The sequence below is a fragment of the Cervus elaphus genome, chromosome 11 (assembly GCF_910594005.1).
Source record: "Cervus elaphus chromosome 11, mCerEla1.1, whole genome shotgun sequence".
Lineage (NCBI taxonomy): Eukaryota > Metazoa > Chordata > Mammalia > Artiodactyla > Cervidae > Cervus > Cervus elaphus.
In genome coordinates this window covers 44,253,938-44,280,169 of record NC_057825.1, presented here as the reverse complement: position 1 = coordinate 44,280,169, position 26,232 = coordinate 44,253,938, and the positions used below count along the sequence as shown (strand labels likewise).

Below are 26,232 nucleotides of genomic sequence, written 5' to 3'. Positions count from 1 at the left end.
CAGTTCCCTGATGATTAGTGAGCGATATTGAGCATCTTTTCATGTGCCAGTTGGCTATCTGCATTTCTTCTTTAGAAACATGTCCATTCAGTTCTTCTGTGCATTTTTTAATTTAAGCTTTTTTTATATTTAGTTATATGAGCTGTTTATATATGTTGGATACTAATCTGTTATCTGTCTTATCATTTGCAGATATCTTCTCCCATTCAGTAGGTTGTCTTTTTGGTTTCTCCATGGTTTCATTTGCTGTGCAAAAGCTTCTAAGTTTAATTAGGTCCCATTTATTTATTTTTGCTTTTGTGTTTCTTTGCTTTAGATGACTCCAAAAAATTATTGCCGTGATTTTTGTCAAAGAGTGTTCTGCCTATGTTTTCCTCTAGGAGTTTTATAGTATCTGATCTTAAAGTCTTGAATCTATTTTGAGTTTATTTTTGTATATGGTGTTACAAGAATGTTCTAATTTCGTTCTTTTACATGTAGCTGTCCGTTTTCCCCACCACCCCTTGTTGCAGAGACTGTCTTTTCTCCATTGTATGTTCTTGCCTGCTTTGTCATAGATTAACCGAGCTGAAGTATGTGCGTTCATTTCTGGGCTCTCTATCCTCTTCCATATGTTTAACTTTTTGAAGAACTGCCAATTTGTTTTGCACAGTAGCTCTACTATTTACAATCCCACCAGCAGTGTGTAAAGGTTTTGGTTTTATCTTATCTTGAAGATATGATAAAAACTTGTTATTGTCTATCTTTTTGATTACAGTCTTCTGATGGGTATGTCACGTGATATTTCATTGTTCAATAACATACTTTCAAGGTTTTCTTTTAACCTTTCTGATTTTAGACTTTATCTGCTAGCTTCTTCATATGGTAGGTGAGGATTTAGCTGTCTACCTCCTCTTCCCTGAAGCACACTTACCCTTCCCTTTCCCCATCCTTCCTGTTCTCCAGTCAGCTCTCAAAGAGCTAGATCAGATTCATTGTTATGACTTAGTATTGTTTGTGTTGAGCCATATGGTATTATGATTACATTTTGTTTCTTTTGCTTTTTATCATGTTAAAATTTAAAATTAAAAAATTAAATTTAAAATTATTATGTTAAAATTTAACATGATAATTTTTTTTTTTTTTTGCCCTTTCCTCTCATGTATCTATCATTAAGTGTTAGTCCCACAGTCGTGTCCAACTCTTTGTGACCCCATGGACTGTAGCCCTCCAGGTTCATTTGTCCATGGAATTCTCCAAGAATACCTGAGTTGGTTGCCACTTCCTACTCCAGGGGATGTTCCCAACCCAGGGTTCAAACCTGGGTCTCCTAAATTGCAGGCAGATTCTTTACAATCTCAGCCACCAGGGAAGCCTCTGTATCTATAATTATTATTTCAAAAGTTTTCTGTCAGTCTATCAATATTCCTCTCAAAACACTCAAACATTGGTGACTCATCAGTTCCTTTTTCTCCTGGAGCCTTCCAATGTCCTGGCCCACTTTGGAATGGTGTCTTTCTAGGGCTGTAGCATAGATGACATCTTGCAACCTTTTCTCCTAGTCCTCTTGGGGAATTAGTCAGACTTTTAACCTTTGAAAAGTGAAGGTGAAGTTGCTCAGTCGTGTCCAACTCTTTGCGACCCCATGGACTGCTCCCCATTGGGAGCCTACCAATTTTCCAGGCAAGAGTACTGGAGTGGGTTGCCATTTCCTTCTCCAGGGGATCTTCCCAACCCAGGGATCAAACCCGGGTCTCCCACATTGCAGGCAGACACTTTACCATCTGAGCCACCAGGGAAGCCCTTTTAACCTCTGGGTTGATCTAAATTTTTTGTCTTTTCTCTCCCACTTAACATCTCTGTTATTTTATTCTACATCTATAAGATTTCCTCAATTTTATCTTAACTCTTCAACTTTTACTTTGCTAAATGAAAAAGGAAAACATAATTTTCAGATTTCTTTACTATTCTTTAAATATTCCTTTTGTATTTTATATATTTCATGAGTAAAGTATCTTTTATATTTCTAAGGGCTTTCATGGTAATGTCTTCTGTTTCTTTCAAGTTTCTTTTTTCTCTCTTTTAGCTCCTTGCCTTTTAGAAACTTTCTTCAGATGATCCTTTGTTTGTTCACATTTAAGAGGGAGTCTGTACAAAGCTATTTGAAAGCTCTGTGTATATACCTGGGATGATTTCCAACATTATCTGACAATTTGCTGAGAGGCACTGAACTAAGTACTTTATTTATGTTATCTTAACAGATCTTTACATTGGTCCTGTGAGGTTCTAATTTCATAGATGAGGAATGTCTTGAGGCTTAGATGGTACAACTCAAAGGAGGGATACCCAGATCTGTCTGCCTTCATATGATTTTTAAAAAGTCTATAGTATTCTGTTTCCCTGCCTCCCTTCCAATAAATGCTTTGTGAATACCAGGAAAACTCTTGAGAACCTTAAAGTCAAATAGAAACAAGACAGGCAAATGTGATCACCCAAACACAAAACTGCAGCAATTACAGAAGTGTGTTGAGAGGAGATGGTGAATATGATTATTTAGGAGGGTTGGGACCATTGTCTGAGTGATGTGCCCCTTTCCCCCCCCCCCCCACTAAGCTTTGTTTCAGAGAACCAGGTACATAACTTGGAAATATTAATGTTTATGTGAGTGACATGTGAGGCTTGTTTAAACAGGATGGAAAGAGAGAAGTAGTAAGTAACATGCTATATTAAAGGAAGCATCATAGATGATTTTATAAAACAAGAAAGTAGGAAGTATTATTTGGGAAGATTAGCATTACACATATGATACAGCAGTGAATGATTATAATGCTATTTTTCTCAAATATCTTGATATTAAAAATTATAAACCTCTTATCCTGTTGAATAGCACACAAAAATTATACGTACACATTTGTGTGTTTTTTGGTGGCCTCTCAAAAAGTACACTTACCTCAAGTATGTCAGACTGCACTTCCTCAGTTTGATGGTACTGTTCCTAAATACTGATACTTAGGTTTTAGAATCCCTGTCAGCAGAAGTCTATATGTATCACCAGTTAAATATTTTTAATCATAAGCAATCAATCTGTGAAAATATTTTAAAGATGGTAGGAAGATGCAAAATATAATTTTTTAAAAATATTTTTGAGTGACAGAGATTTATATCTCTTATTGTTAGAACTGTCTTTTCATTTTTGCAGAAAAGAAATATATCCTGTGTATGGGTACTGGGTCTTATAGAATTTTTTTCCTATTGAATTAATTATTACAGCTTGCTAAATAACTCTTGTGAAGTAAGCATAAAGGAGTATAATTAACTGGAGCTACAGCAGTGATAGGACAATAGGAGGCAGATGTACCTACTGAAGGATAAAAATAATTACTTGCGAAATAGTTAAGTTAGAGTATTTCTGTGATAAGACAATTTTCCTCCTTTTGTTTAAATATTCGCAGCATTCCACCATGAAATGTTCAGTTATAGCTAAGAGCCCTTCCCCTAAAAGGGATAACCTTCTTATTTAGTGAAGTGCCTATTCATAGTAACATCAGGGTTAAAATATTGAGCTCTCTTTTTCTCGTTGTAAGCATATCCTGGATTCTTTGATGAGAGGATTATGTTATACTTTCTGTGTTCTAAAGACTTATGATTCTTTATTTTTAATTTAGGAAAAGCTTAAAGGAATAATTATTAGCTACTAAGTTCTGGAGGTATAACTGTCATTTATCTTTGGAAACATATATTTCATTTATATATGAAAACCAATAGGACATAAAAAGGTTAAATTTGGTCTCAGCTCTTTACCATGTAAATTTCTACAAGATAGCAACTTTTGTTGTTATTTATGTGTGTCTTTTGAATTGTCTATACTGTTGAGGAGTTACTGTAGCAGACATACCCCCAAATCCAACTGGTTTGACATAAAAGTTCATTTCTTTCTCACTTGTCAATCTAGAGGTTGATTGGCCTTCCACATGGTCATTCGGGAGCCCATACAACTTTTATCTTATGGCTCTGCCTTCCTCTGCATCCTGGAGTCCTCTCCATTCAGCTGGTGTGGAGAATGCATACTCATTTATTAGCTGAAGAAAATGGCAACCCACTCCATGCCACAAATTCTTTCCCCCACTCTTTTCTCATTTCATTTTAAAACATGAAATACTTAACCAGTTTGAGTCATTTAAACAGTCACTGAACTATAGTGTTAGAACTAACTGAAGTTTTAGAGCAATCTCTTCATTTGATAAATTCGAGAATAGGCTCAGAGAAATTGGAGAGATATTCCTAAGATCACTAGATGCCATATCTAGGAAAAACAAGTTTCCCAGTCTCCAGGGTAGTATTTATTCTTTCTCTGTACTATGTTGTTTTTGATGAACCTTCTTTTACAAATTCACATCTCCTAAATTAATACAAATTGTTTACCCAGATTTCTTTCCTTTTACCATCCTCCTAAGATACTTATCCTAGAGAAAGGGGGATTTTTATTATAATTGATGTAGAATAGAATTTTGTGTGTTTAGTCACTCAATCGTATCCAACTTTTTGAAGCCCAATGGACTGTAGCCCGACAGGCTTTTCTGTCCATGTAATTTTCCATGCAAGAATACTGGAATGGGTTGCCTTTTCTTACTCCAGGGGATCTTCCCAACCCAGGGATTGAACTGATGTCTCTTGTGTCTCCTGCATTGACAGGCCAGGTTCCTTACCACTAGTGATCTGAAAAGCATTTGTCATGTTGTTATTATTGGGTGCTAGAGTGGAGCACCATATTGACTGCAGGTTCAAGGAAGAATGCCCCAGGAATTGGAGAGGCAAAGGAGGGAAGGATGTCAGAGTCACGTAGGGTGTATTTCAAAATTTTGCCTACAGCTAGTTTGGATCTTGAGGAACATTTATGATAACTTCAAGAATACGCCTTCTTCACTTACAATGACTTTGAAAACAGATTAATTCAGCTGAGAGCTCTTTAAATTCAATGAAATTTGAAATATTGATTTGTTTAATTCTGCCTGTTGATACTTAATTGCAGACTTAAAAGTGCTATTTTATTTTAAATAACTTCACATTTAAATAACTCCCCAGCATAAAGTAGTATAAGTTCATTGCAGAAAATACAGAAAAGTATATTCTTAAAATGACATGTAACAACAAAACAAACAAAAAAAGACATGTAATTTTTGTTCCTAATAATAACCACAGGTGTCATTTTGAGACATTCCTTCCTGGTGTCTTCTTTTGTTACATAGTGTAGGACAAAAATATAAATATTTATTGAATAAATTTAACATGATATCCCAAGCATTGCCCTATGCTTGTAATATTCTTAGAAAATATTTTTACCAGCTCTGTAATATTCTAATAGACAGATGTACTGTGATTAGTCACTCATCTTTTGTTGGACTTTAAAATGTTGTACATTATGTGTTTTTGTTTGTTCTTTACAGATTCTTTTTTTTTTTTTTTTTTTTTACAGATTCTTAATTAGCCAATCTCAGCAGTTGGGCAGGTTCTTTTTGTCAGTGTACATATTTCCTGAGATATTTCTAAATGGATCCTTCTTTGTCTAAGGTCTTTTTGTCTCCTAGTACTTCCCCAAGGTTATGCCTGCAGTTAGGTAGTTGGCTTAATTGTTTGTGTCTCCACTAGCCTGTGGGCTTCCCTGACAGCTCAGTTGGTAAAGAATCCGCCTGCAATGCAGGAGACCACGGTTTGATTCCTGGGTCGGGAAGATCCTCTGGAGAAGGGATAGACTACCCACTCCACTATTCTTGGGCTTCCCTTGTGACTCAGCTGGTAAAAAGTCTGCCCGCAATGTGGGAGACCTGGGTTTGGTTCCCGGGTTGGGAAGATCCCCTGGAGAAGGGAAAGGCTACCCACTCCAATATTCTGGCCTGGAGAATTCCATGGACTGTATAGTGCTTGGGGCCACAAAGAGCTGGACACGACTGAGCGACTTTCACACACCACTAAGACTGTAAGCTTCAAGAGGATCAACGCTTGTCTTCTTTTGCCTTTGTATCTCCATTGCTCTGCCCAGTGCCAGGAATGTAATAAGCATTCAATAAAATACTTGTTGATGCTTATTGTGATTCTGAAAAGTGATGAGACTGGTTTTCATGTGATGGTTTTGGAATTTTTCTCACAGCTTTTTCAGTCTTACTTCACTTAAGTGACACACATGAGAATGGGAAAGAATCAGTCAGTTCAGTTCAGTTCAGTCGCTCAGTTGTGTCCGACTCTTTGCGACCCCATGAATCGCAGCACGCCAAGCCTCCCTGTCCATCACCAACAATACAAGAGTCTAAATTTAAGACAGGAATGTTTTTCTTTAAATTTACTTGGCTACACAGTGTTATAGATACACTAGTGGCAAAGAGGGGGGGCCCACAACTTGCAGACAAAAGAAAGATACAGTTTATTGCTTTATAAACTGGTTCATTGTAGCTCTGGTATCTTTTCCTTCTTCCACTTCCATTTTCCTCCTGTTCTTCCTCCTCTCCAGAAGTTAGCATCAGGATCACAGTGTTGAGATTAAGTCTTGCCACCTTCAGATTGAACTTGTTGCTTTTTAAGGATTTTGAGGGTAGGATAGAAGGTAAATTTTTGTTTTATTGTTTATTCATTCATTTACTTTTTGGCCATGCTGCACGGCATGTGGGATCTTAGTTCTCTGCTCGAGGATCGAACCCACACACCCTTCAGTGGAAGCTCAAAGTCTTAACCACTGGTCTGCCTGGGAAATCCCTTTTTTTTATTTATTTATTTTTATTTTTATTTTTTCTTTTTTTATTAGTTGGAGGCTAATTACTTCACAACATTTCAGTGGGTTTTGTCATACATTGATATGAATCAGCCATAGATTTACACGTATTCCCCATCCCAATCCCCCCTCCCACCTCCCTCTCTACCCGATTCCTCTGGGTCTTCCCAGTGCACCAGGCCCGAGCACTTGTCTCATGCATCCCACCTGGGATGGTGATCTGTTTCACCATAGATAGTATACATGCTGTTCTTTTGAAATATCCCACCCTCACATTCTCCCACATAGTTCAATAGTCTGTTCTGTATTTCTGTGTCTCTTTTTCTGTTTTGCATATAGGGTTATCATTACCATCTTTCTAAATTCCATATATATGTGTTAGTATGCTGTAATGTTCTTTATCTTTCTGGCTTACTTCACTCTGTATAAGGGGCTTCAGTTTCATCCATCTCATTAGGACTGGTTCAAATGAATTCTTTTTAACAGCTGAGTAATATTCCATGGTGTATATGTACCACAGCTTCCTTATCCATTCATCTGCTGATGGGCATCTAGGTTGCTTCCATGTCCTGGCTATTATAAACAGTGCTGCGATGAACATTGGGGTGCACGTGTCTCTTTCAGATCTGGTTTCCTCAGTGTGTATGCCCAGAAGTGGTATTGCTGGGTCATATGGCAGTTCTATTTCCAGTTTTTTAAGAAATCTCCACACTGTTCTCCATAGCGGCTGTACTAGTTTGCATTCCCACCAACAGTGTAAGAGGGTTCCCTTTTCTCCACACCCTCTCCAGCATTTATTGCTTGTAGACTTTTGGATAGCAGCCATCCTGACTGGCATGTAATGGTACCTCATTGTGGTTTTGATTTGCATTTCTCTGATAATGAGTGATGTTGAGCATCTTTTCATGTGTTTGTTAGCCATCTGTATGTCTTCCTTGGAGAAATGTCTGTTTAGTTCTTTGGCCCATTTTTTGATTGGGTCATTTATTTTTCTGAAATTGAGCTTCAGGAGTTGCTTGTATATTTTTGAGATTAATCCTTTGTCTGTTGCTTCATTTGCTATTATTTTCTCCCAATCTGAGGGCTGTCTTTTCACCTTACTTATAGTTTCCTTTGTAGTGCAAAAGCTTTTAAGTTTCATTAGGTCCCATTTGTTTATTTTTGCTTTTATTTCCAATATTCTGGGAGGTGGGTCATAGAGGATCTTGCTGTGATTTATGTCGGAGAGTGTTTTGCCTATGTTCTCCTCTAGGAGTTTTATAGTTTCTGGTCTTACATTTAGATCTTTAATCCATTTTGAGTTTATTTTTGTGTATGGTGTTAGAAAGTGTTCTAGTTTCATTCTTTTACAAGTGGTTGACCAGTTTTCCCAGCACCACTTGTTAAAGAGGTTGTCTTTTTTCCATTGTATATCCTTGCCTCCTTTGTCAAAGATAAGGTGTCCATAGGTTCGTGGATTTATCTCTGGGCTTTCTATTCTGTTCCATTGATCTATATTTCTGTCTTTGTGCCAGTACCATACTGTCTTGATGACTGTGGCTTTGTAGTAGAGCCTGAAGTCAGGCAGGTTGATTCCTCCAGTTCCGTTCTTCTTTCTCAAGATTACTTTGGCTATTCGAGGTTTTTTGTATTTCCATACAAATTGTGAAATTCTTTGGTCTAGTTCTGTGAAAAATACCGTTGGTAGCTTGATAGGGATTGCATTGAATCTATAGATTGCTTTGGGTAGAATAGCCATTTTGACAATATTGATTCTTCCAATCCATGAACACGGTATGTTTCTCCATCTGTTTGTGTCCTCTTTGATTTCTTTCATCAGTGTTTTATAGTTTTCTATGTATAGGTCTTTTGTTTCTTTAGGTAGATATACTCCTAAGTATTTTATTCTTTTTGTTGCAATGGTGAATGGTATTGTTTCCTTAAGTTCTCTTTCTGTTTTTTCATTGTTAGTATATAGGAATGCAAGGGAGGAAATCCCTTTTTTTAAAATTTAAATTCATGTGGTTTGGCTTTATTTATTCTTTATAGAGTCCTTTACATAGATTGATTTGAGATAATTTATCAGTATATTTTTATCAAGAATATGGTATTCCAGGAAGCCAAGGCTAAGCCATGGAAACAAATAGGAGTAAATCAATAAAAGGCACACATTTTGAGGTTTCATGTGGAGAAAATAGAAAGATATACATGAATATAAGAGAAATATAGCCCTGGAAATTTGGGAAAAGGGAACATGGGGAAGAGAGCAAGATCTTGAGTGACTGGAATTTAGCCACAGTTTTCTTGCTGTTTATATGGATTATTAGCTACTTTTTGAAATGATAATTAGGTACAATTATAATTAGGCACAGATCTTCAGTGTCTTTATTCCTCAAATTTTGATTCATTCTACCTTGAGAGGGACAAAAAGGACATTTTATTAAAGGAAAACCTCTCAGAGAATCAGTAACCTGTGTAATATAATTTCCAGAAAGATAACTTTACTTTTCTCCCCTGAGTAAGCCCACCAGAAGGCTCCAAATTTTGCCGTGGAACTCATAGGCAGTGTGTCTGTGTGTACATTTTATGTGTATGTATATAAAATATTCATATATATAAATACCTATATATGAATATATGCATGTGTGTTTATATGTCTGTATATGTATTATGTGCAGGGCTACCTGGTCACTTAGGGAATGGGGTAGAAATTTTAAATATTTGATTGTTGAATTCTCTCTAAAACAGGGCTATATCAGGTTGTCCTGACTTTTCTGATAGAAAGTTGTATAATTATAGTCTCTTTGGTAGTTGGATAAAACTCTCACAGTTGCTCTATCCTTGGCCTCTTGTGAGCACATAAGTAAATATTTAATGGTTCTTTTCTAGTAGAGCATAGATTCTTAAAATATTAATTGTGGTCAAGCAGTTGTGTGGTTATTGGTATTTTCTGTAAGAACAGTAACTCATAGCACAGCTCTTTATTTTAAACATTCTGCATTACTTTGTCCCTGATAATGTAGAGGGGAGCTGATTTCTAGTGTGTGTGTGTGTGTGTGTGTGTGTGTGTGTGTGTGTTAGTTGCTCAGTCATCTCTGACTCTTTGCATCCCAATGGACTGTAGCCCACCAGGCTCCTCTGTCCATGGAATTCTCCAGGCAAGAATACTGGAACACAAAAAAGTTTATCCATCTGTGGGAGGATTCTCAAATAAGTAGCTAATGTTCTATTTACATTCTTGAGACTTCAGACATGTAGGTTAGGAGACCACCCTTCCTGACTTTCTAATTTTACAGTAAGAGGCTTCCATATTCTGAAACATGAGATCAGAATGGATGGAGGAGAGGAAGGTGCTGAGAGGCCAGGTTGGAAGGAGGCAGCAAGCAGTGCAGATAGCACTAGGGTGATATTGGGAAGGGGGTGGGGGTCACCCTTGTTGCCATCACAGCATCACAACGCCTCACTATTTCAAATCAGGAGTGTGGGGATTGCTTACCACTGTCCCTGCAAAAGAATGGTTTTCGACCTTAGCTGGACATAATAATCAACTGTGAAGCTTTTAAAAGTCTGCCTACCAGGCCATTTAAATGTGATTCTCTAATAGTGGAACCTAGATATCAATATTTTTAAAAAACTTCCCAAGAGGTTCCAATGTGCATCCAAGGTGAAGATGCCTGCAAAGCTCAAATAAGCTACGGAGAGAATGTATTACATAGCTACTGACTTTACTTGGACCTCATCAATTGTAATTAACCAACTGGGAATTCCTGGATGAAATGTAAGTTTCATTTAGTAGTGAATAGAGTAGTGAATAGAGTAGTGAATAGAGCCTCAACCTTGTACCAGATTCTTATTAGTTGCTAGAAATAGAAAAATAAATAAGATATGGTTGATAAAGGAATGCAATCTAGTGGAGGAGATAGAAATAATAACAAATAATGTAATAGAAAGCATAAAGTGAAAAAGAGAAAACTGTTAGTCACTCAGTTGTGTCCAACTCTTTGCAAACCCTTGGACAGTAGTCTACTAGGCTCCTCTGTCATTGGAATTCTCCAGGCAAGAATATTGGAGTGGGTGGTGGTTGTACTGTTGTTCACTCAGCCATGTCCAACTGTTTAAGACCCTATGGACTGCAGCACACAAGGCTTCTCTGTCCTTCACTGTCTCCCGGAATTTGCTCAAACTCATGTCCATTGAGTCAGTGATGTTATCTAACCATCCACCCGTGCTGCCCACTTCTTTGCCCTCAGTCTTTCCCAGCATCAGGGTCTTTTTCAATGAATCAGCTCTTTGCAGCGCAGTTCAGTTCAGTTGCTCAGTCTTGTCCAACTCTTTGCAACCCCATGGACTGCAGCACACCAGGCTTCCCTGTCCATCACCAACTCCCAGAGCCTACTCAATGTCTGTTGCATCAGTGATGCCCTTCAACCATCTCATTCTGTTGTCTCCTTCTCCTCCTGCCTCCAGTCTTTCCCAGCATCAGGGTCTTTTCCAATGAGTCAGTTCTTCGCATCAGGTCGCCAAAGTATTGGAGTTTCAGCTTCAGCATCAGTCCTTCCCAATGAATATTCAGGGTTGATTTCCTCTAGGATTGACTGGTTTGATCTCCTCCCTGTCCAGGGGACTCTCAAGAGACTTTTCCAGCACCACAATTCGAAACCATCAGTTCTTTGGCACTCAGCCTTTTTTAAGGTCCAACTCTCATACTTGTATACGACTACTGGAAAAACCATAGCTTTGACTATATGGACCTTTGTTGGCAAAGTGATGTCTCTGCTTTTTAATATGCTGTCTAGGTTTGCTATAGCTTTTCTTCCAAGAAGCAAACATCTTTTAATTTCCTGGCTGTAGTGACTGTCCACAGTGATTTTGGAGCCCAAGAGAATAGATTGTCACTGTTTCCATTTTTTCCTCATCTATTTGCCATAAAGTGATGGGACCGATGATGCTATGAGCTTAGTTTTTTGAATGTTGAGTTTTAAGCCAGCTTTTTCACTCTTCCCTTTCAGCCTCATCAAGAAGCTCTTTAGTTCCTGCCATTAGAGTGATATCATCTGCTTATGATTTTGAATTACTGGAGTGTGTAGCCATTCCCTTCTCCAGGGGATCTTCCTAACCCAGGAATTGAACCTTGGTTTCCTGCATTGCAGGCAGATTCTTTACCATCTGAGCCACCAGGGAAGCCCATAATACAGGGCATATAGCATATGAAAATAGAGGTGTTTAGAGTGTTAATGGAAATACGGGTAGAAGCAGCAATTAACTTTGCCTGAGGTTGAGGATATGGGTTAAAGTGGGAATGAAATGAGAAACGGTCAGGTTTTCATAGAGAAAGTGATGAATTAAGCGTTTATCAGATAGAAAAGGAGAAAAAAGAGGAGGTTAAAGAAAAAAAAGATTTTAACATGCAAAGATGGGAAGAGATTGAATAAATGTTCAGGGATTGGTTGGAAGGCAAGATGCCTTTGAGGTATTTGTAGGTTTTGCGGCTAGAAAATCAGAGTCAGGTGATGAGGTGCCTTATAAACCACAGTCAGGAATATGGATGCTATCTTGCATGCTGTGATGTTGAAGGGTCAAGTATATACAGGGACTAAGTAGATCATCTGAAGAATGAAGCTGGTCAGGTGCAAAGAAGTTGATAGTGTTGGAGGCTTTAGTAATCTGGATAGCATGGAACTTGTTTGAAGGCATTTAGGTAGAAATTTTTTAAAATGTTTATTTATTTAGGTTGAGTTAGATCTTCATTGTGGCATGCTTGTGGGTTCTAGTTCCCCCACCAGGGACTGAACCTGAGTCCTTTGCATTGGTAGCATGGAGTTTTATCCGCTGGACCACCAGGAAAGTCCCAAGAAATGTTTTCTAAAGTTTAATTTAAGCTTAAAATAAGGGAATACTATTTAGGTCAAATCTGTCAAATTCAACTTTCAAGTGCCAGTTTGTCATACCTTCAGTATAAGAGCCCTGTTAGAATAGTAAAAAATAAAATAAAATAAGTAAGACTTTTGTAGCAATTCTAAAGTAGTATTGCAGAAGTATAATTAAAAGTTGAGATTGGGCTGGAGATGTGGAGGTGAGAACATAATGGAAAGATTAGTGTAGTAATCTTGGTAAAGTGTTCCAGCAAGCCACCAATGCTTTCAAACAAGGTAGCTTACACTGTTTGCTTACTCAGTCCCTTTACTGTTAAGCTGCCAACATTGATCCATACCCTCAGCCCAGCTCTATTATCATGTTGCCATATGTACCCCACCACCCATCTCCATGTCTTTGTCCTATTCTGTTTCTCTCTGTGTTAAACACAGTTTTGTTTCTCCATTGGTTCATATCCTTAGATGAACACTGATGTTTCATGGAAACTTTCTTCTATTTCATCTGTAATTTAGAACTTCTGCATCTGGCTGCTGCTCCCAGCATCTCAGGTTGGAAAGACCTATGTTTCAGTCTTGTTTCTGCTAGAACTTTTGATGAGATTTTTTTTTTTACCTTTTCCAGAATATGGTTGTGGTGGTTTAGTGGCTCAGTCATGTCCAACTCTTTGCGACCCCATGGACTTTAGCCCGCCAGGCTTCTCTGTTCATGGGATTTCTCAGGCAAGCATACTGGAGTGGATTGCCATTTCCTTCTCCGGGGGATCTTCCCAAAGATTAAACCCACATCTCCCGCATTGTAGGCAGTTTCTTGCATTGTAGGCAGATTCTTTACCATTGTGCCGCTAGGAAAACCCAGTGTACCCTGGGCTTCTTGCCAGAATGTACTTGCCTATTTTTCAGTATTATTTTCATGAAGATAGTTGAGATGATTGATTATAAAAAGGTTTTGAAAATCATAAGCATTGTTTATAAGATACGGATATGCAAAAGTAGTGTAAACCACAGATTTAAATTATTTTGGAAATATTTTTATGCTTATTTTCTCTAAATTAAAGTGATAATGTGTTGGAAATATAGTTTTAGATGAGAGAGATGTGTGTGCTTTTCTTTTTAAAATAGTCTATTTTACTTGGTTTGTCCCAATGAATTTACTTGGCAAAGTATTTTTAGAAAAACATGTGGATGAAGTATTAGTCATTTAAATTAGATCATATGTATATTCTGCATCTACGATATTTGAATAATTTATAGAGCTTTATAGTTAGTGTAACCACTCCATGTAACCTAAAGCAGGTGACATTTTTGTTCTTTTAAAGGTGCTAAAACTAAATTTTATTGATTTAAGATAAATTTTACTTAATCTTTCCTGTTTGGCAGGCAACCAGATAAACTGGTGGTAGTTTGGACAAGAAGAAGCCGAAGGAAGTCTTCCAAGGTTTGTCTGTTTTCTCAATTTCTTACCCAAATGTTGAATGTAACTTTTGGTCAAATTATTGAGCTTCTCTGGCCTCAGTGAAGAATATTTTTAAATGTCTTTTTGATATTTTGGGTTATTCTTATAATCCACTTTACTAAAATGATTGATTAGGTACTGTATGTAATCTTGGTATTATAGTTCTAAACAGGAGCCAGATACCTGAGTTTTGATTTTGGATTTGGTGGCCTTAAATAACATAATAGTTATTTAACTTCTTTGCGCTAGGATATCATGAACTAATGAGTAAATAAAGATCACTTAAAAATTATATCTAGAATTACTTTATTCAGATTCTAAGAAGATGGAGTTAGGGCACACATAATTAATAATGAGTTATCTGAGTCCATTTGCTAGGTTACAGAAGAGAAGGGGTTGGATTTTTCAGAGGTTTTAATCTTTTGTTCTTATGGCTTTGTGGGGGAGTGGAGCAGAATTTTTAAATGTTCAATAACAATTTTAGATATTTTAAAAATTCCAGTCTACAGACAAGTAAGATTGAGCATGTATTTATAGGCACACAATAATTACAAGCGGGTTTATTGAATGTTGGTTTCTATGTAAGTAGATTTATGTAAGGAGAAGGCAATGGCACCCCACTCCAGTACTCTTGCCTGGAAAATCCGATGGATGGAGGAGCCTGGTAGGCTGCAGTCCATGGGGTCGCTAAGAGTCGGACATGACTGAGCGACTTCACTTTCACTTTTCACTTTTATGCACTGGAGAAGGAAATGGCAACCCACTCCAGTGTTCTTGCCTGGAGAATCCCAGGGACAGGGGAGCCTGGTGGGCTGCCGTCTATGGGGTCGCACAGAGTCAGACACGACTGAAGCGACTCAGCAGCAGCAGCAGCAGCAGATTTATGTAAAGAAAAAATTCATTTATTTTACCTGAAATTAAATTTTAATTAAATTTCATAATTAAAAAATTTGTGAATACTGGTAGTGAATTTTTTTCTTTGCTGAGTATTATTCCATCATGTGAATGTACTGCAGTTTGATTATACATCTGTTGATGAAAGTATGGTTTGTTTCCAGTGAGTATTCTGAATATTCACTATTGTGACTAAGTTTCTTTTAAACATTACTATACAAGTATTTTGGGGCACAAATATTTTCTCTTGCACAAATAACTAGGAGTAGAATCACTGGGCAATAGGGTAGGTACATTTTTAACTTTCAGTGTACCCCACCAGCAATAGAGAAAAGGTCCAGTTGCTTTACCTAGTGAATAGCATCTTCTCCAAAGCATACATATGTAGTTTGGAGACAGGGTATTTTGGACCTATAATATTTTCTTATCTATTTATGTATGAGAAAGGATTCTGAAAATAGACTTAGGGTCTTCTATCATTTTTTTATGAGTGGGTCTTAAGCTTTTATGGAAAGGAACAATAATAGATCATCCAATAAGTATGATAGTGGAATCTGGCTATACTATAAACGTTAGACCCTAAATGTTTTTAGCTGTCAACAGAAAGTGATTTCCCTCTTGTAGTAACTAGATACCAATTATTTTCTTAAAACATTATGAAACATAATGAAATGCTTTAGATCAGAAGTCAATTCAGAATATTCATAGTTGAAGTTAAGTATACTTTTAATTGCATTTTCAAAGTCAGATAACTTTTAGGTCCAGATTCTTTTTCTCATCATATTAAATATTGATTGACTCTAAATGATGAAATGCAAACATATGAGGTACAGGTTGATTTTTCTCAGAATACAATATTTTCCAGAAGGAACTATTTCTTATTGGACTTATTTTCCAGTTGTGATGCTCCTAATATTTCAGATCTCTTCTGGATATTTTAGAATCATTATATATTTCTCTTGAAACATTATAGATGTACTTTTGAAAAGTTATGAGAACTCACAATGTATTAAGCTTATAAGGTTCTTATTTAGTCACTCTAGTGATGCCCAGCTCTTTGGGACCCCATGGACTGTAGCCCCACAGGTTCCTCTGTCCATGGGATTTCCCAGGCAAGAGTATTAGAGTGGTTTGCCATTTTCCTTCTCCAGGGGATCTTCCTGACCCAGGGATCAAATTCGAGTCTCCTGCATTTCAGGTGGCTTCTTTACCACTGAGCCATCAGGGAAGCCCATATGCTATAATAAGCTTACAGGATTCCCTGATGGCTCAGTGGTAAAGAATCTGCCTGAAATTTACATAATATATTCATGTATGTGTGAAATGCTGTTTTATACATTGTATACAACAGCAGAATAAGGATGCAAAAACCAGTTCCAGGAGCTATAAAAGAAATAATTATGATATTATGTGAAAATTAAACAAATTACTTTTAAAAAAAACTTTGAGGAGCTTGAGATCCATGACATTTTGGAATTCTTTAAAAAAAACGAGAAAAGCTAGCTTGTCCTGAGCTATTGTTTTTTAAAATTAACTATCAGTTATATTAAATCCAAAGAGTAGAACCATTGTTTTCATCTGAAACACTCTTCTGTTTCTGACATTTTTCCTTTGAAATACACATTATTTGCTGCTAAGTCCCATTGAAATCACTTACAGGGAAAATAGATCTCTACAACCATTGGGCAGAAAATAGTCTGGTTTTTACTTTAGGTTTGTTTCTGGAAGGAGTTTGAACTATACAGTAATTCATTCTCTTTGGTCTTGTGTATAACTTACTATTTATCTTGCCTGTTTCTGAATATATCTACCTTTTAAAAATTATTTTATTGAAGTATGATTGGTTATCTACCCTTTTTATATTGGTGGATTGAAACTTATAACTGATATCCAGATAACAGATTAGACAGTATAATGATAAGGCACATTGCCTTATTTGATTTAAAGTTTAGTTCTAAGTGTTTTGCTCACTTTCTTTGGATACATGTCTATTTTTGTAATTAAATATAAAAAGAACCCATTGCAGAATCATTTTTTATTGACAAAATAATTACAAAATAATTACCATGAGTAATTATCACAATAGGCAGTTTTCCTACCTCTTATCTTCAAGTCATGGCATTTATAGCAAAGATATTTTCAGGCAGTAGTTGAATTGTATATGCTTAAATATATTATTTTTCAGTATAGTGTTGGACAAAGGAAGCAGGAAAATTGTAATAGACAAAAGTTATGGCAGGGTAGTCTGTTGCCTTAAACCTAGTTTTCAAACTAGGAATTTAAAGTCACAAAGAGATGGGAGAATTCCAAAGGGAAAGAAGAGCTTGAAAGTCCTCACCAGCTTTTGGATGGCATTACCACTTCTACCTCCTTGCTATAAGCTGTGTTTTTGTTGTAATTATTTTAAACTTTTTATTTTGTATTGAAGTATGGCTGATTAAAAGACGCTTACTCCTTGGAAGGAAAGTTATTACCAACCTGGATAGCATATTAAAAAGCAGAGACATTACTTTGCCAACAAAGGTCCATCTAGTCAAAGCAATGGTTTTTGCAGTAGTCATGTATGGATGTGAAAGTTGGACAGTGAAGAAAAGCTGAGCGCCAAAGAATTGATGCTTTTGAACTGTGGTGTTGGAGAAGACTCTTGAGAGTCCCTTGGACTGCAAGGAGATCCAACCAGTCCATCCTAAAGGAGATCAGTCCTGGGTGTTCATTGGAAGGACTGATGTTGAAGCTGAAACTCCAATACTTTGGCCACCTTGTGAAGAGTTGACTCATTGGAAAAGACCCTAATGCTGGGAAGGATTGGGGGCAGGAGGAGAAGGGGACGACAGAGGATGAAATGGCTGGATGGCATCACCGACTCGATGGACATGGGTTTGGGTAGACTCCGGGAGTTGGTGATGGACAGGGAGGCCTGGCGTGCTGTGATTCATGGGGTTGCAAAGAGTCGGACACGACTGAGTGACTGAACTGAACTGATAGCTGATTAACAATGTTATGATAGTTTCAAGTGGACAGCAAAGGGACCCAGTCATACATATACATGTATCCATTCTCTCCCAGACTCCCTTCCCATCAAGACTGCCACATAACATTGAGCAGTGTTCCTTGTGCTATATATATTAAGTCCTTGTTGGCTATCCCTTTTTAACATAGCAGCGTGCACCTGTATAGCCTTTAGCAACATGCTGTGGTATCATGAAGGGATGGGTGTAGTGGTAGATCTTTGACTAAGACCATGATGTGGACAGCTCTAAGACAACTTTACATGTGACATCCTAAACGTATGGGTAGATGAAGTTTTATAAATTGAAAATCATTAATTTAAAAACTAAATGACAGTTATATATATTCAGTGAAATATTTCAGAAGTAACAAGTGAATATTTAGTTCCATATTAGGTTTTTTAGTTCCATATCCGTATTTAGTTCCATATTAGGTTCAGGTCTTTTACATAAGGTATGATATGAAATAATTTGAAAATAAGACATCTTATAGAGTCAATAGTCAAAATTGGTAAATGTTACCTTTTCCCTAGGTCTGCCTTTGTAAAGGATCTCTCATATGATTAAAAGGTGAAACAGTTTATATGAGTGGGACTGAATATGGCTTCATCCTTTCTACCATTAACTGTACTAGGATGCTGGCAAATGATTAAATAACCTGCCTTTCTGGACTATATTAAGGAACTTAATAGCTGTGTGTTTTATACTGAATTATTTTCTAGGGAAATCCTTTCTATTACTCTGATTAAAAACTGATCCAGGATTCCTGTAGTGCTGATGATTGCCAACATGAGGTACTTTTTAAAAATAAAGTTCCTAAGAACCTAAATTACTGTCTCCATGGATCTGTACAAATAGGTATTTAGTACCACAACTATTTTTAGTTGCCTGTATTAGACTTTTCATTCTTTTTCTAATATATAATAATTAGCTGACGTTATGAAGCTTACATTGTCAGATACTAAGCTGGACTAATTGATACTGTTACTGTGTCCTAACATAGCTAGTTTGTACAGTCACTAAAAAGACATCAGAAAGCCAGAGCTCTGACTTAGGTGGACCTTTTCTCTGACTGGGGAGAGTTGCTGGATAGAATGGCGGCATACCAGCAACTTGGGAACTAGCACCCTTCTATTTCTCTTTATTTAGTTTGTTAAGCAGATAGTAGTTTTGTTTGTTCAGCAGTCTAATTACCATTTCCTGATCCTAGACTGAGAACTGAAAGAGGTCATTTAGAGGACCAGCATTAGGTAATTACCTAATATCACCGTCTTCTAATTCTGCCCAGTTAGACCAACAGTCTCCACATTGCCTGCTTTTCACACTTTTGATCTCTGTCTCATGCATATAAATGTTAAGACCTTAGGGATTGAAGACTATTTTCTTGACTACTGTGTGAATCAGAAATAGAGCTAGCTGTGATGTTGGTTGGGTAAAGAACCCTGAACTTGAAAATCATGGAGCTGGTTCTCCTACAGATTATTATTATGGGTTCAGGCAAGCCATTTACTCTTTATTGCTTTAGTTTCATTATCTGGACCTGATTAAATCTCCTAAGGATATTTTTAGGTCTAAAATTCTTTGATGTTACTTTTTAAAATTCAGAATTGTTCAAATACTATCTTTTCTACTGTAACTAATAAGAAAAATTCAATTATTATAGTCTTTTTTCAATGTATGGGGAGACTATGAAAATATATTTATGGGAAGTTTGAAGAGACTAGAGAAATAGCTTGATCTATCGTTAGAGTACATGAGAATTACAGTTGTCACAGATCTTCAGAATTAAGTATGTAGACCATATAGAGAGGAGTTCTAATTAGAGATTATCTAAGATGGCAGCAATTTACTTTTCAAAATTCAGATTATTTACTCTGTGGAATTGTGTTCTAGGATTGTAAACCGGCATAGAAATAAGGCAGGGGAATAGAAGAATCTCTAGAAATGTTTTTTAATCAGCAAAACTCCATTCTTTACCATTGGCTCTGGTGTGCTAGGTCTCTATTTTTTATTGAAGTATAGTTGACTTATTCTGCTGGTGTTTTAACCAACAAGATATGATAAGATTTACATGGATGTAAGTTTCTGTGATCTTGATCACTTCTCAGTTCCACTTCCTGGATTCAAATCCAGTCTCTGCCACTTACTTGCTGTGTGGTCTTGGTCAAATCTGTGTCTCAGTGTCCTCAGATATCCTCTCAGCATCCTCTCAGATGTGTTAAATCTGCTCCCTGACATGTGTCTGCACTCAAGTACTCTAACTTCTTTTCTATTATTACAGAAGAATGATCTGTGCTCCCAGCACAAGCCAGTCTGTCTCCTTTTGTACTGTTAAAGACATTACTCTAGCAATTATTTCTCTTCTGCATCATTAAAATTTCCCTTTCAACTGAGTGTTTCCCATCACCCTAAAAATACTTGTCTCTTACTTAAAAAATTCTGGTCTGACAATATTTCTTGTACTAGCACTAACCTATTTCTCTCTTTCTCTTTCAGCAGAATAGTGCAGAGAAGTTGAATGTGCTTTCTAGCTTCAGTGTCTTTCTTCCTATTCTTTCTTGAACCCATGCTGATCCAGTCAGGTGTTTACCCTTACCACTCCACTGAAATGGCTCTTGTGAAGTCAGTAATGGCTTTGGCTTTGTTAAATCCAGGGGTCATTTTCCAGACCTCACCCTCTTGACCTGTCACCAAGATTTGGCACAGATAATTGTTCGTGTCCCCTTAAAATATTTTCTCCACTAGACTTTCATAATAACCACTTGCCTCTGGTTTTCCTTCTACTTACTGACCTTTCCTTACTGATTCCTCCTCGTTTCCCGAACCTGTTGTTGTTGTGCTCCAAAGTTCAGTTCTTGAACCTTTATTCTCTCCCTCTCTGTCTCTTTCCCTTCCTCCCTCCTGTCGCTCCCTTCCGACTACATCTATCCTTAAGCTTTAAGTATCACTTGTATGCTGATGATTCCCAAATTTATAACTCCAGGCAGGTATATCCAGCTGCCTAGTTAAACAGCTACAGTTGAGTATCTAATAGGCACCTTAGATTTAATGTGTATAAAATCAAGTTCCTAATCTGATTTTCCAAACCTGATCCTTCTGCAGTTTTATCTTGCTATCTGTTGATAGCAGTTCCTGTTTTGTACTTGCTCAAGGGCAAAAGCCATACAGTCATCCTTGGCTACTTTCTTTCATACAGTCAGACAGAAAATCTTATTGATTCTGTCTTGAAAATTAAAAAAATATGGAATCTGATCACTTCATACCGCTTTTATACCACCCTAAGCCAAGTCACCATCACCTCTCCTTGGGATTATTGCGTAGCTTCTTTATTGCCTCCCTGTTTCCTCTCTTACATCTGGTTGTGGTTGTTGTTTAGTCACTCAGTCGTGTCTGGCTCTTTGCGACTCCATGGACTGCAGCACGCCAGGCTTCCCTGTCCTTCACTGTTCCTCCTGGAGTCTGCTCAAACATCTGGAGTCTATTCTAAATAGATTTGCTAGAGCTAAAAAAAAAATGTAACTTGTATTGTCATTCTTCTGTTAAAATCCTCCAGTGGCTTCTCATCTCTCTCAGATTACAAGCCAGAATCTTTGGATGGCCTGCCCAAACCTTGTATGACGGGGCCTTCCGTGACATCCCTAGTCTTGTCTTCTGCTGCTCTTCTCTTTAACCACTCTGCCCCAGCCACATTGGCCTTGTTATTATCTAACTGCCTCAGCACCTTTCCAATTGCTGGTCCATCTCCCTAGAAAACTCTTCCCGTGTTTAAATTATCTGATTCACCTGCTTATGGTCTGCTCTTGTCAGCTTCTCAAGGCTACTTTTCTCTGATTTGTTGTTGTTGTTTAGTTGCTCAAGCTGTGTCCAACTCTTTGCGATCCCATGGACTACAGCATGGCAGGCTTCCGTGTACTTCATTGTCTCCTGGAGTTTGCTCAGACTCATGGAGTCGATGATGCCATCCAATATCTCATCCTCTGTCACCCCCTTCTCCTCCTGCTCTCACTCTTTCTCAGCATTGAGAAAGACCTCAGCATTGAGGTCTTTTCCAGTGAGTCAGCTATTCGCATCAGGTGGCCAAAGTATTAGAGCTTCAGCTTCAGCATCAGTCCTTCCAATAAATATTCAGGGTTGATTTCCTTTAAGATTGACTAGTTTGATCTTGCTGTCCAGGGGACTCTCAAGAGTATACTCCCTCACCACAGTTTGAAGGCATCAATTCTTTGGCGCTCAGCCTTTTTTTATTGTCCAGCTCTCATATCCATACATGACTACTGGAAAAACCATAGCTTTGACTAAATGGACCTTTGTAGGCAAAGTAATGTCTCTGCTTTTTAAAATGCTGTCTAGGTTTGTCATTGCTTTTTTTTTTCAAGCAACAAGCATCTTTTAATTTCATGGCAGCAGTCACTGTCCACAGTGATTTTGGAGTCCAAGAAAATAAAGTCTGTCACTATTTCCATTGTTTCCCTATCTATTTGAATTTACTTTTAAGTTCTGAGATCACAAAGTAATTTTAAAATATTTATGCTGATAAGATTTTCCTTAAATTTGAAATAGCTTTTGAAAATATGAGGCATCTCATTTTTCTATCTTCGTGTGTGTGTGTATGTAGGAGAGGGTAAATGTTTCTTTACAGATAGTAATCTGTAGCTTACTGTGATATAACTGTCATAAAAGTGTTAGTTGCTTAGTTGCGTCCAACTATTTGCAACCCTATGTACTGTAGCCCGCTAGGCTCCTCTCTCCATGAAATTCTCCAGGCAGGAATACTGGAGTAGGTTGCCATTTCCTCCTCTAGGAGATCTTGCTGACCAAGGGATTGAACCCAGGTCTCCTGCGCTGCAGACAGATTCTTTATCTTCTGAGCCACCAACTGTCATGGCCCAAGTTTGATGCTTGAAAAGTTCTATTTGACTAATCATTTTTGTTTTAGGGAGAGAGATCTAATGGATAGTTAAATAGGGTCAATATATCTTTGCAGATTATTAATATTGCATTTTCTGTACTTCAAGTTGAACTTTTTTTTTTTTTTGGTAGGCTCATAGCTGGCAGCCTGGAATAAAAAATCCATACCGTGGGGTTGTCGTATGGCCTGTTCCTGAAAACATTGAAATCACTGTGACACTTTTTAAGGTAAGTTCCATGTTTATAGGTTATAGGATTTACTGTGCAATCATTGTTATAAATGATGGAATATTTCAGTATTCACTGTTCTACACACTTGAGTCCTTAATGAGCAGTAAGGACCTTAATAGGCATTATTTTTAGAGATACAGTAATTTATAACAATGTAAGGTTTTCATGGTATATAAAGTCCAAATAATTTGAGAGTCTTTTTGAACTTATTCCAGTTAAGATCAACTGGAACACTTCTTTTATTGCTTCCTACATTCTACCCACAGGAGAATTTAAAGTGCTTTTTCTGTGGAAAACTGAGGTTTGTGGAATTCTTGTCCTGAGTCTCATTTTGTTAGCCTTGTTTGACTAAAAACAAGATGTGTTTTAAAATTGATACATGGTATTTTATTGATGTTAATATAGGAAGGTAAATTTAAAATGGATTTTTGATAAATATTTTATTGATATTGATAGCTTATAAATACTATAGCTTAAAATAAAAATTCTGGTAATAAATTCAAAGCCCAGATCCAAAAAGTATAGCTGTTCGTATATCTTACTGACTTTTTTATATATGTTTTTTCTTGAACATCTTCTCTATTTATTAATGTTCTAAAATAGTCCTCACACATATGAAAACTAAGCACTAGAATAATTACTTTCCTAACCAATTTTTTACCTGCTCAAAAAATAAAAAATAGTGGGGACAAATATGTCTCAGCTTCAGCCTTCTTGAACGTGGTGCATAGGGAACAAATGCTTTATTTCTTCTTTGAATCCAATTGTGTTGACTTTACTTTTGCAAAAGGATAGACTGAAGGAGGACATCTCATTGAGCATAATTTAGTAACATAAACTTGTAAAAATCCACTAAATACTATAGGATATGACATCTAAGTAGAGCAAAGTTATATGGCTTCAAGTGTGAAATCACTGTGTAAAAAAGTACTTTTGATTTTGTATTTCATTATATTAATTGATGTGCTCTGGAACTACTGAGGAGATATTTAGAACAAAGCAGTATAATGAATGTTAATGTACTAACCCATGAATGGGACACTACTTTTAAATGCTCTGTGTTTCATAGATATTCTATTTTATGAAAGATTCTTAACACTTTTATGTGTGTTTTACAGTTGTGATACCATTGTTATTGACATTATAACATCACATGATTATGCATATTATTTATACACTGTTGGCCCAGGGAGAAGTAAGACATGAGGTTGTAGCTGCTCTTCCTTTTTTTTTCAGGAAAGATCAGAATCATCCTATTAGCCTTCAGTCAGCTGTCGTAAAAGCCTGTTATTAACCTCCCACCCCTCCCCATCCATACCTCTTCTGTGTGTGTTAGTCACTCAGTCGTCGTGTCCAACTCTTTATGAGCCCCTGGACTGTGGCCCACCAGGCTCCTCTGTCCATGGAATTCTCCAGACAAGAGTAATAGAGTGGGTTGCCATTTCTTCCTCCAGGGGATCTTCCTGACTCAGGGCTCAAACCCAGGTCTCCTGCATTGCAGGCAGATTCTTTACTTTTTGAGCTGCCTTGGAAGCTCCTACCTCTCCTACTAAAGTCATATAGTAAGCTTGGTGGTTAACAACAATACCTTTAGAGTACTATTTCATTTAATTCTCAAAGTAACCCTGGAGTTCTAGAATTGTTTCCATTGTACTGATAAGGAGACTAAGACTAAAGAAGGTAACATGCCCCGTCACACTGATTTAGTCCTGGAGTGTGGTGGTTGTATGTTTGGTTTTGGGTTTGTTTTACATCACATGGCCTATTTCTGTAGTAAAAACCACTCTGAGTATAGATTACCACAGCAGAATCTATGACATGCTTGAGGAAAACTTTTAAGTAATCTTCTGTGTTTTGATTTAGTCTGTTTTTATTGTTAAAGCAAATGAATGGACATAGTTAAACAACTTTTATAAAAATGATGATAGATAACAAGGGGTTAGAAGAGAGCTGATAAATGGCTGACAGCTATGTGTTTGGGCAAAGGATATGCACTAACTGAGTGATTTTGAGTTGAAAGTGGCTGTTGAAATGTATTACTTGGAGGATTAGGAGGTAAGTAGTTTTCAAGTACTAATGAGAATGTTCAGCAAATCCTATCACTGAACTTTTATGTCTTTTAAATGTTAGTCTGTAGGGAAATAAACTCAAATATTCCCTCCTTCCCAGTTTGCTGTATTACACATTTCTCTTCAGTGAATATCTTTAAATATCTTTATCTTCCTGGCTCCATATCTTCCCAGAATTGTAATAGAAGAACCAAAAAGGAAAACAAAACAAGATAGCTTTTCATTCTCTCATATTAATTTTTAATTCTTATTTTTGAACAGCATTTTAAAATATTCAAGTGGAAAGCTGTTTCATATTTCCCCTTTTCTTTTACTTGTAGTAAAGTCTCACAATTTGCAAAATAGAAAAGAACTGCTCGTATGAAAGAACTGCTTTGTCTATGAACAGAGGTGTGTTCATAGACAAAGTGCTTATTAAAAAAGTTATCAAGAAGTTTCACTTTTCTATGACTTAACCAGAAATTAATTTCTTTAGCCTGCATGCTTGATTTTGAAAGTTGAATTAGCTTGAAAATAGCTATTTCTGGTAAATGAAAAAAAGCCTGTTAGGGTTTTGAGAAGGGAAATGGCTCTTTAAGCTGTTTCACTTTTTCTCCTTAGTTCAATGGTAATAAAAGAGACACTAGAGAATAGAGAGCAGGATGTAAAGAAGACTTAATTGATTCAAGGTGAAAGCAACTTTCATTACTAATGTTTTTGTTTAGTCAATAACATAATTAATGAACTTTGTAGATATACCATTTTAAAGTAACTTAAAAATGAACATTATTGTTGCTCCTTTACATCTTTTTAGTGACTTTGCCTTACCAGATGTGACCCTTGGTCTCATTAAAATTATTCTATGATGGGTAATATTTCATCTGTGTTTCTAAAAAATGTTTTATCAACTTTGAGAATTAATGTATGTCATATATAAGGTGCTATTCAATATTTGTTAAGTTTCAAGGCATATATTCATTAATTCATTAATCACGTTTTCTTGAGAAACTACTGTGTTCCAGGTACTTTTCTAGGTCCCTGGGAACACAGAGATAAAACTGAACTAACAACATGGCTAAAAGTCAGACAGACCTAGAAT

The 26,232-nt window shown here is 36.9% G+C and overlaps 1 protein-coding gene across 7 annotated transcripts in view; it reads left to right on the top strand.

Annotated features, from left to right (window-relative positions):
- EHBP1 (EH domain binding protein 1) overlaps positions 1-26,232 on the top strand; it is a 427,793-nt gene that overhangs the window by 125,375 nt on the left and 276,186 nt on the right. For all 7 annotated transcript variants that reach the window (XM_043917682.1, XM_043917688.1, XM_043917687.1 and 4 more), the window contains exons 3-4: positions 13,969-14,026; positions 22,987-23,082. In XM_043917682.1, the coding sequence (XP_043773617.1) occupies positions 13,969-14,026; positions 22,987-23,082 (154 nt within the window). The remainder of the gene's footprint in view (positions 1-13,968; positions 14,027-22,986; positions 23,083-26,232) is intronic.